The sequence below is a fragment of the Halichondria panicea genome, chromosome 11, assembly GCF_963675165.1.
Source record: "Halichondria panicea chromosome 11, odHalPani1.1, whole genome shotgun sequence".
In the NCBI taxonomy this organism is placed as follows: domain Eukaryota; kingdom Metazoa; phylum Porifera; class Demospongiae; order Suberitida; family Halichondriidae; genus Halichondria; species Halichondria panicea.
The window spans coordinates 4,796,832-4,811,655 of record NC_087387.1 but is presented as its reverse complement, the minus strand read 5'-3'; the positions used below and the strand labels follow the sequence as shown (position 1 = coordinate 4,811,655).

Genomic DNA, 14,824 nt, shown 5'->3' with positions numbered 1-14,824 from the left:
TTATAAACATCCTCTAATTAGGTGTGTACCCACTCCTTCCACGAGCATCTGTGACTCTACAACCATCTCCCAGTACGCCCACTACATTCCTCTACGCAGCCGGAACATAACCGCTTACCAACAGTTGCTAAGAGAGGTGGTTGCTAGTGGCAACTTTGACCAGAACTGTACAGACATTGTCCTCTCTCTCGGCTGTTACATCACTTTTCCTCCTTGTGACCCTGACACAGGAGACGCACTACTGCCACTCTGCTTGGAGACTTGTGATGTTGAATATGCTTCGATTCAATCTTGTCTTTCAATGGTCACATTAGTAAATGAATTAACGATCATGATGTCACTGTTTAATTGTTCTGATGTCAATTCCTACTTGCCAGACTTTGTGCGTGTGAACTCTTCTCTGTGTATCAATTCAACTAAATTGCGTGAGTTTTGTGAGCTTGAAATTGTAGTATTCGCTAGATATTTTAGGAAACGATAGCTCCTATAGATAGCCTCCTTCACAGGCGTCCTTTTCAAAGTGAAGTTAACTGGCATGCATGGGCCCGTAGGGGTTGGTAGATTATACTCGAGATATTACCTTTGCTATTCTTTTTATGCTCAAGTTAACTGCCCATTATTCTTCAAATCGCCTATTATTCCCACATTAGTCCTCCAAAACACAACATAGACCCCATGTCCTATAGCTCGCACAAGTATTATCAGACTATAAATAATGGCCACATGACTCTATCTATAACGCAAATGCCAAGGAGATATAATTAACCACCAGTACTTCCATCAGGCTACAAAATTAATGTTTATACTATATGATTTGTACTGACCTGTAAAACCTGCCTATTATTCTCGTAATTGAGGTGCCTATTATGCCAGCATAATTCTCACCAAAAATGAGCCTATTATGCTCTAAATTATGCCAGCATAGTCTCCAACCCCTATAGCATGGGGACGAAGTATTTATAATACTACGTAATATTGTGTCCATTTGTTTAGTTTTACATGTGCTCTCATCCTTCAGCCGAGACTGCCATCTCCGAGAGAGTGGCTGAGAGTGTGATAGCTGGAGCCATTGTGGGGGTGGTGTATTCCTAATTCTCTTGGTTGGACTGTTTCTCTTTGTTCTGGTTGTTATTTATCGGAGAAGATCTCAAACTCTCAAAGCTTCCAGGTAACTAATAAACTCAGCTCTCTACATGTATAATAATGCAGCAATGTCATTTTTATCTAGGGAGCGTACCGGTGTCCAAAGGATATACAGCAAAGAACCTCGTGCGTAAATTTTGTAAAGTTTTGTGGCACCAAATGCATATAAATATTACAGGTAGTCCTCGTCACGATGCTGAAATGGATTTGTTTTTCACTGGTACTGAGGATATCCGACTGAATGATGCTGACAAATCATCTTATGAGAAGATCTTCTCTTCCATTCTTGTGCCATACACTGCCCTAACAGTCGGAGAGGAGATTGGACAAGGTGAGTGACTGTGTGAGTATAGGGAGTGTGTGTGCATGCGAAAACATCAACAACCCCCTGCACATTTCGGCCATTATTTGAAAAAGGGAGAGGTTTTGCAAGGGTATTGGGTGTGATTGGGTTGGGTTAGCAAATAAGGAGCCAAAATTGAGGTCATGCAGGTGCAACAAGCTGAATATATAATTATGCATGAGAACAGATTGTGTACGTTAAGCATATTGCAGGTGCCTTTGGCAAGGTTTTTCGAGGGGAAATAAGGAGATTAGACTCTTCAAAATTTGAAGACATAGCCATCAAGACAATCAAAAGTGAGTTGCTTTTTCTATCTCTCTATAATTAAATGTTTCATACAGACTTGAGTTCGAAAGATGAATTGGAGTCATTCTTTGCCGAGAGCTTGCTAATGAAAGATTTCAGTCACCCCAACATTCTTGGATTAGCTGGAGTGTGTTTTGATACTCTTGATGGAGTACCCTACATCCTCCTCCCATTTATGGCCAACGGAAGTTTGAAGGACTTTCTGAAGAAGAAGAGAACTCACGTTACCAATGTAGATACTCTACCTGAGGTAAAAGGGTTGAATAGACAACTGTACGTGGCAACAATGTTGAATTAGTTCAAATTAACAGTTGTTGCTTAATTAATTTTTCTTCGAAACTGGCTCATAATTGTCATAATTATGAATAGACTCTCATTACTTTTTGGAACAGTGCATGCAGTTTGACCAGAATAGCAAGGTGACTGCATTTCAGAAAGTAGCCGCGGCTAAAAAGTGACCCTACCTCGAATCTAATGACGGTTTTGTCTCGAACATGCTGCTCTCTAGTTAAGCAATTTATCTGCCAAACTACAACCAAAACGTCACGTCCGGACATAATAAAATAATTTGGGGTAGCCAGAACTGACCAGTATATGGAATAATGAGTGGTTGTATTTCAGGGCGAGTTTTGTGCAGTAAAGATCAAGCTAGCAATCTGTGCCAAACGAAATAATCGGTATAATTATTGAGGTGACCGTACTTTAGAGAGCCGGACTAGCGATCGAGAGTCAACTGTGTAATTTTTGTTAAGCGATTAAACTCAAACTTTTGCACATAATTATAATTATTTCCTAAGCAGGTTTTGTCCATTCCATATAATTTGTGTTTGTTTCACACCAAGACGTTTGCATCCCTCCCTCTTTACAGGACATGAATGATTCTACCCTGGTACGCATGTGTATGGACATAGCCAATGGTATGGAGTATCTTGCTGAGAAGAAGTTTGTGCATAGAGATCTAGCAGCAAGGAATTGCATGTAAGGTTAATTTTGCTAAGTTACCGTAGAAACTGGATTATTAGCGCTTATACTTGACTATAAGCGTATCTTTATTTTAAGCGCATGCTTAACTGCAGGCTTTTTATACTCGAATTGAAGCGCTTTTCCAATTATGCGAAGGTTATTAGTGAAATTTTTGAGCTAATTTTGTTTATCTATGAGTAGCTTGTACATGCAGTGAATGATAGCTGGTGATATATCCAGGGGAGATCCTAGGATTTAGTCAAAAGGGGGTGCTCATTGCGCGCGAAAATGCTGAATAAGATGACTGCATTATAGGCGCATTCTCGAATATAAGCGTATAGAGCTCTGCTATTGACCCCAAAAACGCATGCGCTAATAATCCAGTTTCTACAGTATTTCAAAAACATTCCTCTTCCGTCAGAATTAATGACTTTGTGTCTTTTCTTGGGAATCATACTGATACGACAGTTATCTCAGATGTTGATTAAATATTATTGCTTTTACCTTTAGGGTGGAAACAAAGCTTGTGGTGAAGGTTGGTGACTTTGGCCTAGCCAGGGACATCTACAGTAGTGACTACTACAGAGCCAATAAAGGAGCCAAGATCCCAGTCAAGTGGATGGCTCCAGAAACACTCCATGATGCCATTAGCAACGAGAAAACTGATGTGGTGAGGAGTAATTACAGTGAACTTGTCAGCTATACATGCACTGTGGTTGCTATAATTATTTCTATTCTTAGTGGTCATTTGGTGTGACTTGTTGGGAGGTGTTCTCTTTGGGACGATGCCCGTATCCCGGGATACAGAACCAGGACATTCTCAAACACATCTCCACTGACAACAAGAGATTGGATAAACCCTCACTATGTCCCAAAATGCTGTAAGCCAATTGACATCATCATAATAATAATTGTTTTGTTTATAATTAGATACGAACTTTTGATGACTCGATGTTGGAGTTTGCTATCTGAGGAGAGACCACCATTCAGTCAGCTGGTGGAACAGCTGCAAGAGTACTGGGAGGAGAATCACGCTTACATTATTGAAAACACTGATACACCGAGTAACAATTAACTGAATCATACACAATGTGCATGTTGTGAATTTCTTTCTAAAGAATTTTGTGTATACACTCTCTACCAATAATATTATTACATTTCTCAATGATGCTTTCATGATCATCTTTTTTTGATGCAATTTTTGCAGCAAAGTTTGTCAAGTATGAATGAGCAAACCGAGATTGATGCAAACACTTATATTATAATTATAACAGGTGGTTACATATATGTTTACCAACCTTTATACGTGAATCAGTTCAAGTCAGCAAGATAACACCGAGTGTCATAATATTGAATGGTGTCAGTTCTGTTGTGTGCTGTTGTGTGCTGTGTTTTGTGCTCGAGATATTAATTAATAAGGTATAGCCAGCGATCCGATTACGGCAGATGTTTTTAATATATCTGATGATAGATCTTGATTAGTGCTCTCTAGTGGTGGTCTTGGATTTCCAGTGCCTTGCTTGGTTCTCTAGATATGAAGGCCGAAAGTAGCTGGGCGTGGTCTGGCGAGTGGGTAAAGGCCTAGGATTACAGGACCCTTTACCCACTCGCCAGACCACGCCCAGCTACTTTCGGCCTTCATATCTAGAGAACCAGCAAGGCACTGGAAATCCAAGACCACCACTAGATCGAGAGCACTAATCAAGATCTATCATCAGATATATTAAAAACATCTACCGTGTACCCTAAATGCGCGGGCGTATGTATTTCTTGGTGTGTATTGTGTGTGCGCAAGTGCATTTTTTATTTACTGCACACACAATACACACATAGAAAAATATACACTTACACGTACCGTGTACCCTAGAGTGCGCGGGCGTATGTATTTCTTGGTGTGTATTGTGTGTGCGCAAGTGCATTTTTTATTTACTGCACACACAATACACACATAGAAAATTATACACTTACACGTACCGTGTACCCTAGAGTGCGCGGGCGTATGTATTTCTTGGTGTGTATTGTGTGTGCGCAAGTGCATTTTTTATTTACTGCACACACAATACACACATAGAAAAATATACACTTACCGTGTGCCCTAGAGTGCGCGGGCGTATGTATTTCTTGGTGTGTATTGTGTGTGCGCAAGTGCATTTTTTATTTACTGCAAACACAATACACACATAGAAAATTATACACTTACACGTACCGCGTACCCTAAATGCGCGGGCGTATGTATTTCTTGGTGTGTATTGTGTGTGCGCAAGTGCATTTTTTATTTACTGCAAACACAATACACACATAGAAAAATATACACTTACACGTACCGTGTACCCTAGAGTGCGCGGGCGTATGTATTTCTTGGTGTGTATTGTGTGTGCGCAAGTGCATTTTTTATTTACTGCAACACAATACACACATAGAAAATTATACACTTACCGTATACCCTAGAGTGCGCGGGTACTGAGTGCGTGTGCAGTCCACTGATGAGTCCCGGCACAATAAACATTAGGGACGAAAAGGTCTAGACCTTCTGGGCTATACCAATGATGGATGATTGACATGATCAATCTTCGTTCTGTAAGTGTATGGCTTTTTGTCACAGCCTTTTCTGCAGCTCAAGCACACCTGTCCAGTAAATGTCCAGAACAGTGCAAGCTAGGATAATTAACATGCCGATTTACCTTAGGTTTTTGTTTCTCACATACATTTCACTTGGTCCATTTGCCTATTCGTTCTGCAGGTGATGTACAGTTTGGATTCATTGAGAATGACGCTATTTTGATGTGAGGAACTGAACTGGCAGTATTTAAACAGTTACAGTCAAGAGATGTGAGTCGTCGTGGTGATGTGTATTCTGATCTAAATAGCAGCTGTTGTATATGCCCCCTGCTCCATTAGACTATAACTTTCACTTTCAGCATTAACACACACACACACACAAACGGACTACCGTATACCTCGCTTGCGCATGCGCACCGAGAGCATAATTATTCTCGGCCACAGCAATTATGTCTGCATGCAGTCACATGGTATTCCTCTGATCTGTTGCCTAGGACCATCGAGAGGCCTCTCTTCCAATCGAACGCTACCAAGGTCACACACAGGAGGTGTGCAGGCTCAGATGGTCACCTGACGGTCAGCTCTTAGCCTCAGGTGGAGATGACAACTATGATGTTTTCAGAGTACGAAGCTTGCATGTACATGTACGTGTACTTTAGATCGAGTCATCCAATGCAAATGTTCCTACACAAAGATGCCTCTCAATCAGGCAAATAAGCAAATAAGCAAATAAAGCCTCTCTATAGAAAACCCGTTTTCAGGTGCACCTGCACAGCATGTATATCTCCCACTCACTTTTGGTATCATCATTTATAATAGGGTCACAGGCCAATGTTACGAGCTGTTGTATACGCTGTGCCCTCCCCCCTATGCTCAATTAGACACTAACGTACTTTTTGTTAAACCATAGATACAGGAAGAGAGGGATTGGTAACAAAAGCGCCTCGAATAGCCATCCGTGTTTCCCTGCGGTTTAATTGAAGCCGTTTACTTTCAACGTTGGGAAAAATGGCCAGACACAAAATAAGAGACAAACGATTGTTTTACTGTCAGTATAAGAATTTTGCTGCTTGACTTTCAGTTCAATGCAGTGCTTTAGGCCATATGCTACACAGTACACTACTTAGTTAGGCAGCTCTAGCTATATTATAGTAGCAGGAGGTACATAGTGTCGCATGTACCTCTAGCTACTTCACAACAATCGAAATTATGTTTTTGTCATCTCTAAAATAATGATGCCTACAAGCAAGGGGCATCGAATAGAAGGGCTTGGAAAGGTTCGTAAAGGTTGTTCTACCGCGTTGGGGAGGGAAACACGGATGGCTTGTCAAGCTCTGTATTGATTTCATGTAATTTTATATGTGGCTTATGGGCGCACGTGATCCGTTGCCAATCCCTCTCTTCCTGTATCTATGGTTAAACAAGCTGTTGCATACGCTGTACCCCCCCCCCTGTGTTCCATTAGACTATTATAATAACGTACTTTTTGTATGTTGTATACGCTGTGCCCCCCCCCCGTGTTTCGTTAGACTTTTTATGTGTTGTATACTTCTATAACACTCTAATACTTTTGAGCAAAAGCACAAACATGACGAGAGGCATTAGCAAGAGCACGCTTGCAACACTTGTTCTTAACTGTTTTTACTGCATTATACACCTTCACCTCGCCTGAAAATGTGTGTGTACAGAGCCTATGGTCCCACTGTGTACACTGCTAAGGTTAAGGGTATAATAATACTGTGTACACTGCTAAGGTTAAGGGTATAATAATAACATGCATTTTGTGTATCTCTTGTCTGCTATTTTAGTATTACATGTGATATGCATAACTTGTTGATACCTACATGTACATATGGCTATTCCAGAATGTGCAGTTTTGTATGCTCATACTGTGGACGTTCAGTTGACCGCCACTAGCCTGCTCTGTATGTCATAATAATTGTGTGCTTACTGTACAGGTCGATGATTGGGAACAGTGCTACGAGAATGAAGCAGCTGAGGATGATATCAAAGAACAGGAGAATGACCTCATGGTAAGTGTTGTAAACTAGCTCTAACAGCTAGACTAGTGTACAAGTTAAGGTAACTGTGCCGTTAATATAACTGTATTTATATCCCGTTGCTACGATGTTGCCAAGTGCAATATGCACCATAATGCACTAACCGCAAAGTCATAATGCAAAACGCCCTCTGGCATTTGACAGATTAAAATTTAATACGCATGAGAAATAACAAGTATCAAAGTAAGTCCAGCCATGCAGGAATGTTCACCACTGCTGGAGTTTCTTCTTTGTAACCGTACAGGTTTTAAAATGGTCCAATGCTCATTTTGTGGAAGATTCTGTGTTCCTTGATCCTAGATCGACCTCGTGATGCATGTAGATTCTAGTAGCGGCTCTTTTTGCTGGTGGCTTGAGCTGTTTTGCAGCATTGCAGCAGTGTAGAAGCGAGCTTTCTTGGCTTGGTTATGAGGCCGAGGGTAGACTACCGTGGAGGCTGTTCGAGCAGCAGTTACACTGGGTAGTATAGTGGGGTGGGGCTTGTTTCTTTGCAGCAGTAAGTGGGGTGGGGCTGTTTGTAGATTTCAGCGTTGGAACTCCTTTTTGTCAAGCCATTCGTCAGTTTTGCCAATCTTCACGCTGCAGATACTGGCGTCTAGAAGAGAGAAGAGATGGAGCTGTGTCTAGAGTTGTCTCTGTCTTTTTTGTGCAGTTTATAAAGACAGTGTTATGTTGCTATACCCTCGGGATATAAACAAGTTATAACATATTCCTTGTGCTCAATTATTGTGTGTATTAGGGTTAAGTCAAAATTATAGCTTGTATATCCAATCGGGGAGGGGGAGGTTTCAGCTTTTTCAATATTGCTTCATCATGCCCTAAGCAATCCAAGCAGATGGGGAGTAAAATGGGGAGTTTCAGCTCTTCATCAGGCCAAAAAACTCCCTATCTGCTTGGATTGCTTAACACAATGTTTGTGCCTGCTGAGGTAAGTATGATGGAATCAAGATGTATCAGTCGTATTTTCTATGCCCTGTACTCTGGGCTTCTTTTTTGCCTCAGGTTCTTTACTTTTGTGTATGTAACCCTCACAAATGCCTGTAAAATTATTCTATGTATGTGCACTAGCCCGTCCATTGGACACCATTGTGTACGTACATGTACATGCTTTTTGTGCGTATCAGGCCGATTGGTATAATGCTACGATTACTACATGTACGTACTTGTCAGGGCTTCATTTAGGATATAGCCCAACCATATACAAAGAGCTTTGTCGTAATTCATAACAACAAATAGTGATGTTATTCTCCTACTCTTGTTCCATAATCATGCCCACAATTCCCTCTAAGTCACTATCTCAGTCTGTTAGTACAGGGGGCGATTCCAGAGCAATCTTCAAGTTATACATTCAACCTACTTGAAAAGCACTGTACTTTGCAGTTATACTGCAAGAGCACTGCAACCACAATGTAGTAAATATAGTTGGCTTCTGTTATGATGTCAGTAACAAGCCAACAAAATAATTTTGGAATTGCTATAATCAGGAGCCCATAAAGAGAATTGAAGGAGTGGCTGACTACGGGATCACGTTTCGTAAGTGGTTATGACCGCATTTCCATATATGCAGAGTCACTTAAGTGGTTGACTCCCTACACGTGTTATACGCAACACAGGGCTGCGGTTTGCAAGCACTTAGTCGCTTCCATACAAGGAAGTGCGGTTTCACCGGCAATTACGAAACGTGATTCCCGAGTATACGTTGAAGTTAGCCGCTCCTTTTCTGTATGGGCTCCTGCTATAATTATGGCCTGCAAAATGCAAACCTCTTATAACTGATTTGGTGGGTGTATTAATTTGGCGATTTTAAAACTGCCAGTCAGTGGACCTAATTGCCGTAGTAGCCTAAGACGTCAAATTAAAAACTGCCAAGTTCAAATAGCTCATTCGCCAAGTAATTATAATATCTGCTTATCTGCTAAATTTCTCACATTTTGTCTGACTGAGTGATTGCGATGGTAGCTTGGGTTCATTGTGGCAAAATGATAATTATGAGCTAAAACTTTATGTATAGGGCCTGTATTTACTATCCATACACAGTATATAGGCTCACAATTGGCTTGTTGACTTGAGCATCAAGAGCATCAAGCATAAATGAGTATATACATAAATGCTGTGAAAGTAAGAGTAAATGTACATCCCCTTGAGTTGTGTGGAAAAATCTGCAGTAGTCTGTAAGGTCAGTATTTTTACTTCACTTTGAATTGATTTTTGTGATGTGTGGGTGGACTAAAACAGATAATCACTACATGGTGGTTGCAATGCTGTTGGAGCATAGCTAGGCCTTAGCTACGGTGGCCCTGAGCGTTACTATTAGTTCACCTTAGCTACTTGATAGTTCGCCTACCTTAGCTACTGGGTAGTTCTACTTGATAGTTCGCCTACCTTAGCTACTGGGTTATAAGAGGTTTGGTAGTTCACCTACCTTAGCTACTGGGTAGTTCTACTTGATAGTTCGCCTACCTTAGCTACTTGATAGTTCACCTACCTTAGCTACTTTGCAGTTGACCTTTGAACTGCATGTTAATTCTATTTAATGCTGCTGTAGCCGTACTGTACATAGCGACTAGAGATCAATAATGAGAGCTACATATGCACGTATACAGGTACTGAGGATTATCTAACAGCAATGCAAGACTAGAGTACCACACCAGAACCATTGTATAGTACAGAATTCTTGTGCTGCGATGGGATTAGGAGATATAAACATGAACAACTTGAACTGCATGTGTTGTATTAGTCTGGGGCCAGACCTTTTCTCAGAGGGGAGGGGGAAGAGAAGAAAAAGGTCTCTTAATCCTAGCTCTATTGCCCCAAGCTATTAGACTACTGAGCTAGTATTGTGAATAACATGTAACTTCCAAATGAATCAAGTGCGGTACTCTCATCTTGCATTGCTGTTACCCTATAGGTAGCACTAACCGGCTGCAGATAATCCTCAGTACCTGTATATATACATGGAGCTCTGAGTCACGTGGCTCTCCAGCAGCATTAACATACAGTTCAAAGGTCAACTTCGAAGTAGCTAAGGTAGGTGAACTATCAAGTAGCTAAGGTTGGTGAACTATCAAGTAGCTAAGGTAGGCGAACTATCAAGTAGCTAAGGTTGTTGAACTACAAACTTAAGGTAGTTGAACTATCAAGTAGCTAAGGTAGGCGAACTATCAAGTAGCTAAGGTAGGTGAACTATCAAGTAGCTAAGGTAGGTGAACTAATAGTAACGCTCAGGGCCACCGTACTTAGCCAGCCTAATAGGCAAAAAATATTAGCCTATTGGAAATTTTTACCAAAGTTTGGTAGAAGCTAATAGTTGACCTTCACACTTCTGAGCAGGTCTATGTTGGTGGCTAGACTGGCTATAGGGCTGAGTATATATGTATGGAAGGTGTAGTATACTACTAGATCAGTTGACTCAGATTTCTTCACCAATATAGTTCTTAGAAGATTATATAGAAGTGTCTGTGATGTTGTTGCAGTTTAGTTTTTTTATTGAATAGGTACAATGCATGAGACTTGGAGACTAGAATAAAAAATTTTGAGCACAATTGGGCAAGTATAGCCTGCAAAGGTATGGAAAACCGCAGAGGGGGGGGGGGGGGGGTTGTGGACAGTCCCACTCAGTCAGGTGTGCAGGTGTGCATGGTTAGGTGGGTGACAAATCAGGTGTCAATCAGGGCAAGATTCAGCTTGTTCCAGTTGGTTGCCATGTGGTAGATGTCAGGTAGAGGTGTTGATTCATTATCTGCCCAGTGTGAATCCAGGCAAGATCTAGCTTGTTGCCATGTGGTAGATGTCAGATAGAGGTGTCGATTCATTGTCTGCCCAGTGTGAATCCAGGCAAGATCCAGCTTGTTGCCATGTGGTTAGATGTCAGATAGAGGTGTTGATTCATTGTCTGCCCAGTGTGAATCTAGGCAAGATCCAGCTTGTTGCCATGTGGTACAGTGGTTTTCCATACTGGAGTTTGCAGAGTCGCAACACACCAGTAAAAGCGTAGAGCGTTACCCGTTCCTTATATGGATTTTGTGTACACACTGGGGTCTGTTTGAGCATTTCAGGAACCACAGTGCTCAACACTTTTATTCATGTGTTGCAAAGATTCTGCAAACTCCAGTACAAATGTACCTTTGCAGGCTATACTCCAAGAGCACTGTAACCACAATGTAGTGATTACCTGTCTGTGTTATTTTAGTACACCCACACATCACAAAAAAATCAATGATGGGTAAAATACTGGCTATTGCAGACTTTTCACACAACTCAAGGGGTTACTACTCTACTTTCACAGCACTACTTTCACAGCACTCCTTCTATAATTATAATGCTTGAGGTCAACAAGCTGCTTCGAAATATCCAATTTTGAGCCTAGTAAATATAGGCCCTCCGCTCCCTATAGCTATACATACAAGTTTTAGCTCATATCATTTTGCCACAATGAACCAAGCAACAAGTTAGCTGAGCTACCATCAGAGCTACCATCACTTCAGTTAGACAAAATATGAGATACCTGGAACATTTAGCGGCTATTATAATTATTTGGCTGAGTGAGCTATTAGAATTTGGCGATTTTTAATTTGACATCTTAGGCTACTACAGCAATTAGGTCCACTAATTTGGTAATTTTGAAATTGCCAAATGAAAACCAGTTACAGTTTGCATTTTGCAGGCCATAGCAAGTAATTTTGTTGGCCTGTACTAACAATCATAACAGAAGCCAACCAAAATACTATATTTACTACATTGTGGTTGCAGTGCTTTTGCAGTATAGCCTGCAAAGGTACTAGTACAAAGGAAAACCACTGTAGATGTCAGATAGAGTGTGGGGAGCTAATGAGCACCTTGTGGCTAAGATTAATTCCAGACAATGAATGTAACATTAAAAGGAGCAGTGGTGTGCTGCACAGAACCATAGATTGAAAAGGAAGGGGATTGGAACCAACCAGGCCTCCCTGTGTAAATGGTTGAAACTCTCCGCGCGAAATCACGCTCGCGATTATTTTTGTTTTGACCATACTCTGGTTGTATTTCAACTGTTTCTAGCTCTCCTATCCACTAGCGATCACTCAGAGGCTGGGAGGTTACTCTAGAGAAGTAAGTTTACACCACTGACAAGCTCTAATTTGTCTAAGTCCGCTGTCTTTACTCTGTTTTTAGTTTTTGTTGAGTATAGCTTGAATTACTCCATGTCAACTTTTCTCTTTCCCTGCTGCAAAGCCTAAACAGCAAAAGACATTGCTTGACTTGGTTATTATGTATCTTCATGCCATGGATAAGCTTTACTGTTCATAAACGTTTGCAGTATAGTCCTTCAAACTGCTTTAGTATACTTTTAGACACACCACAGGCCTTGACCTCTCACGACTTCATAGTAAGGGCTATTCCTTCTTTTATAGCATTTATTTGTTTAGTGATAGTGGTTGCGTTGCTTAGTCGACCTTTTAGAGCTATATTCTATTTACTTTTTAGAATATTCAACATTAAAAGTGATCCATTTCTGTGTACAGCACATTGTATGGCAGCCAAGACAGGTAATGAGCATGCTGACTATAAAATAATCCCTTTGTAGTGTTAGCCACGCCCTATAACGCGGAGTGTTTCATGCAAACATTCTCGTTTCCAATCCCCTTCCTTTTCAATCTATGACAGAACAGACTGGAGAAACCCAATGAGTGACCTTAATGTAATATTTGGCAGCAGAACTGCTCTTGGACTTTTTACAGACAGCAAAAACAATTCTCATGAATTATTCATGTTTAGACCCTCACTTGGAAATAAGGTTCGATTAAAACGGGGGGGGGGGGGGGAACAAGCAATGGTACTTCGAGGTACGTTGTTTCCAATCCCTCTCTACTGTATCTATTGTTCCACAGTACTACTACAGTCCTTTGCAGGCTATGAAACATGGATGGTACTTCTGAGGTACAGTGTTTCCAATCCTTCTCTACTGTATCTATTGTTCCACAGTACATAACTTATGCATGAGTAACTTTATGCTCTAAAGATTCCCTCAACCTACCTGAAAACCTCTGTACTACAGTCCTTTGCAGGCTATACTCTAGAGCCACTGCAACCACAATGTAGTTGTTGTGTTATTTTAGTCCACCCACACACCCAAAAATCAAATAAAGGTCAAAGTGAAGTGGTGGTTTGTTGAAGCAGTCCCTTCTAGTGTAATGTTGATGTTTGGATTTGCTTGCTGCAATAGAATCAACAAATGGAACAGAACTTTAATTTGGCCTCTACTGTACATTGCACTCAGTTGTTGTTTCCATACACGTGCTCTTGTTCTTTTGCACCCGCGAAAATTCCCGCTATACAGTACATACATTCCCGCAATACGGCTGAATCAGTGTTCTACTTCACTAGTGAATAATTTCCGTGGAGGACAAGGTGCAGTCGGCTTTGTTTTTTGGTTCGTTGTGCGCATCCATTTGATGCATATAGTTGTACTGTATTATCCGAGGCGCGTGGAAGGCCACGGGTATAATAGTCCGTTGGTTTGTTTGTCTGTTTGCGATTAAGTCCACTCACCTGGATGCCATATCACACAACAAGATAATAATGTGTTTGTGTACCCATGAGGTGCGTGGAATTGACTGAGGAAATTTCTTCTGAGGGCTCTCGAGCCATTTAGCGAAAATATGCACCTACTAAACTTTTGCTATGGGTACATATACCTCGTTTTGAGACGTAGCACTTCAGTGCTCCAGTTCGTTATCAGTATGTCGGTGACAACATAGAAATGATTACCTAAATTGAAATTGCACCCAAAATGCAATTAAGTAACCTGTCATTTCAAACAATTTTACAGTGTGCACCGTAGTTGATGTACTTGTAATTACCGCGCCAACTCACTGAATACATTATTTAAACCCTTCCTTACACCACATACATGTTACCATTGACATTCACCGTTTCACGTACAGTTTGCCCAATATCCCTCACTCTAGATCTCCACTTGTTCCCCTACTATCCCCCAACTTCTCCCCACTTTACTCATGTGATGTGATAGACCTCCTTTAGAGCTACTGAATGTATGTGTTAATGACATACAGTACACATCAACCCCACCCCCTCACACAGATCCACCCCTCTCTTGTCTCACGCACGACTGACCAGAGACGAACCTCTCGGATTGACACCTCTTTACACTCTTCATCATTCATGGTTTACTTCGCCCACCCACCAGTGGTCCCTTTATTGACTATAGTTACGCTAGAGAAGCTGGCTGTTGTTACAACGACTGCTACACGTACATGTAACAGTGTGTTTCTGCATTCAAGAATTTCAACGGACAAGTAAGTGTTAGAGCGACAGTCACATTGCTAGATTATTGTGTTCATTGAACGTTACTAACCCTCCTCTCAGGTACATGTACCATGTGGCTGAGGGTGTGGGGCTCTACTCTTAGGAGACCTGGAGGGTGGTCACACAGACCAGTGGGCACTTGTCA

The 14,824-nt window shown here is 41.2% G+C and overlaps 2 protein-coding genes across 2 annotated transcripts in view; both read left to right on the top strand.

Annotated features, from left to right (window-relative positions):
* LOC135343958 (fibroblast growth factor receptor homolog 1-like) overlaps window positions 1–14,824 on the top strand; it is a 44,322-nt gene that overhangs the window by 2,918 nt on the left and 26,580 nt on the right. Inside the window, exon 5 of the mRNA XM_064541008.1 lies at window positions 22–434. Coding sequence (XP_064397078.1) covers window positions 22–434 — 413 coding nt within the window. The remainder of the gene's footprint in view (window positions 1–21; window positions 435–14,824) is intronic.
* Window positions 283–3,953, top strand: LOC135343980 (tyrosine-protein kinase receptor UFO-like). The gene is made up of 10 exons (XM_064541040.1): window positions 283–425; window positions 1,019–1,168; window positions 1,229–1,269; window positions 1,322–1,474; window positions 1,699–1,782; window positions 1,828–2,042; window positions 2,661–2,770; window positions 3,266–3,425; window positions 3,497–3,636; window positions 3,686–3,953. The coding sequence occupies exons 4-10, from the start codon at window positions 1,345–1,347 to the stop codon at window positions 3,828–3,830; spliced, it is 984 nt and encodes a 327-aa protein (XP_064397110.1). The 5' UTR covers window positions 283–425; window positions 1,019–1,168; window positions 1,229–1,269; window positions 1,322–1,344; the 3' UTR covers window positions 3,831–3,953.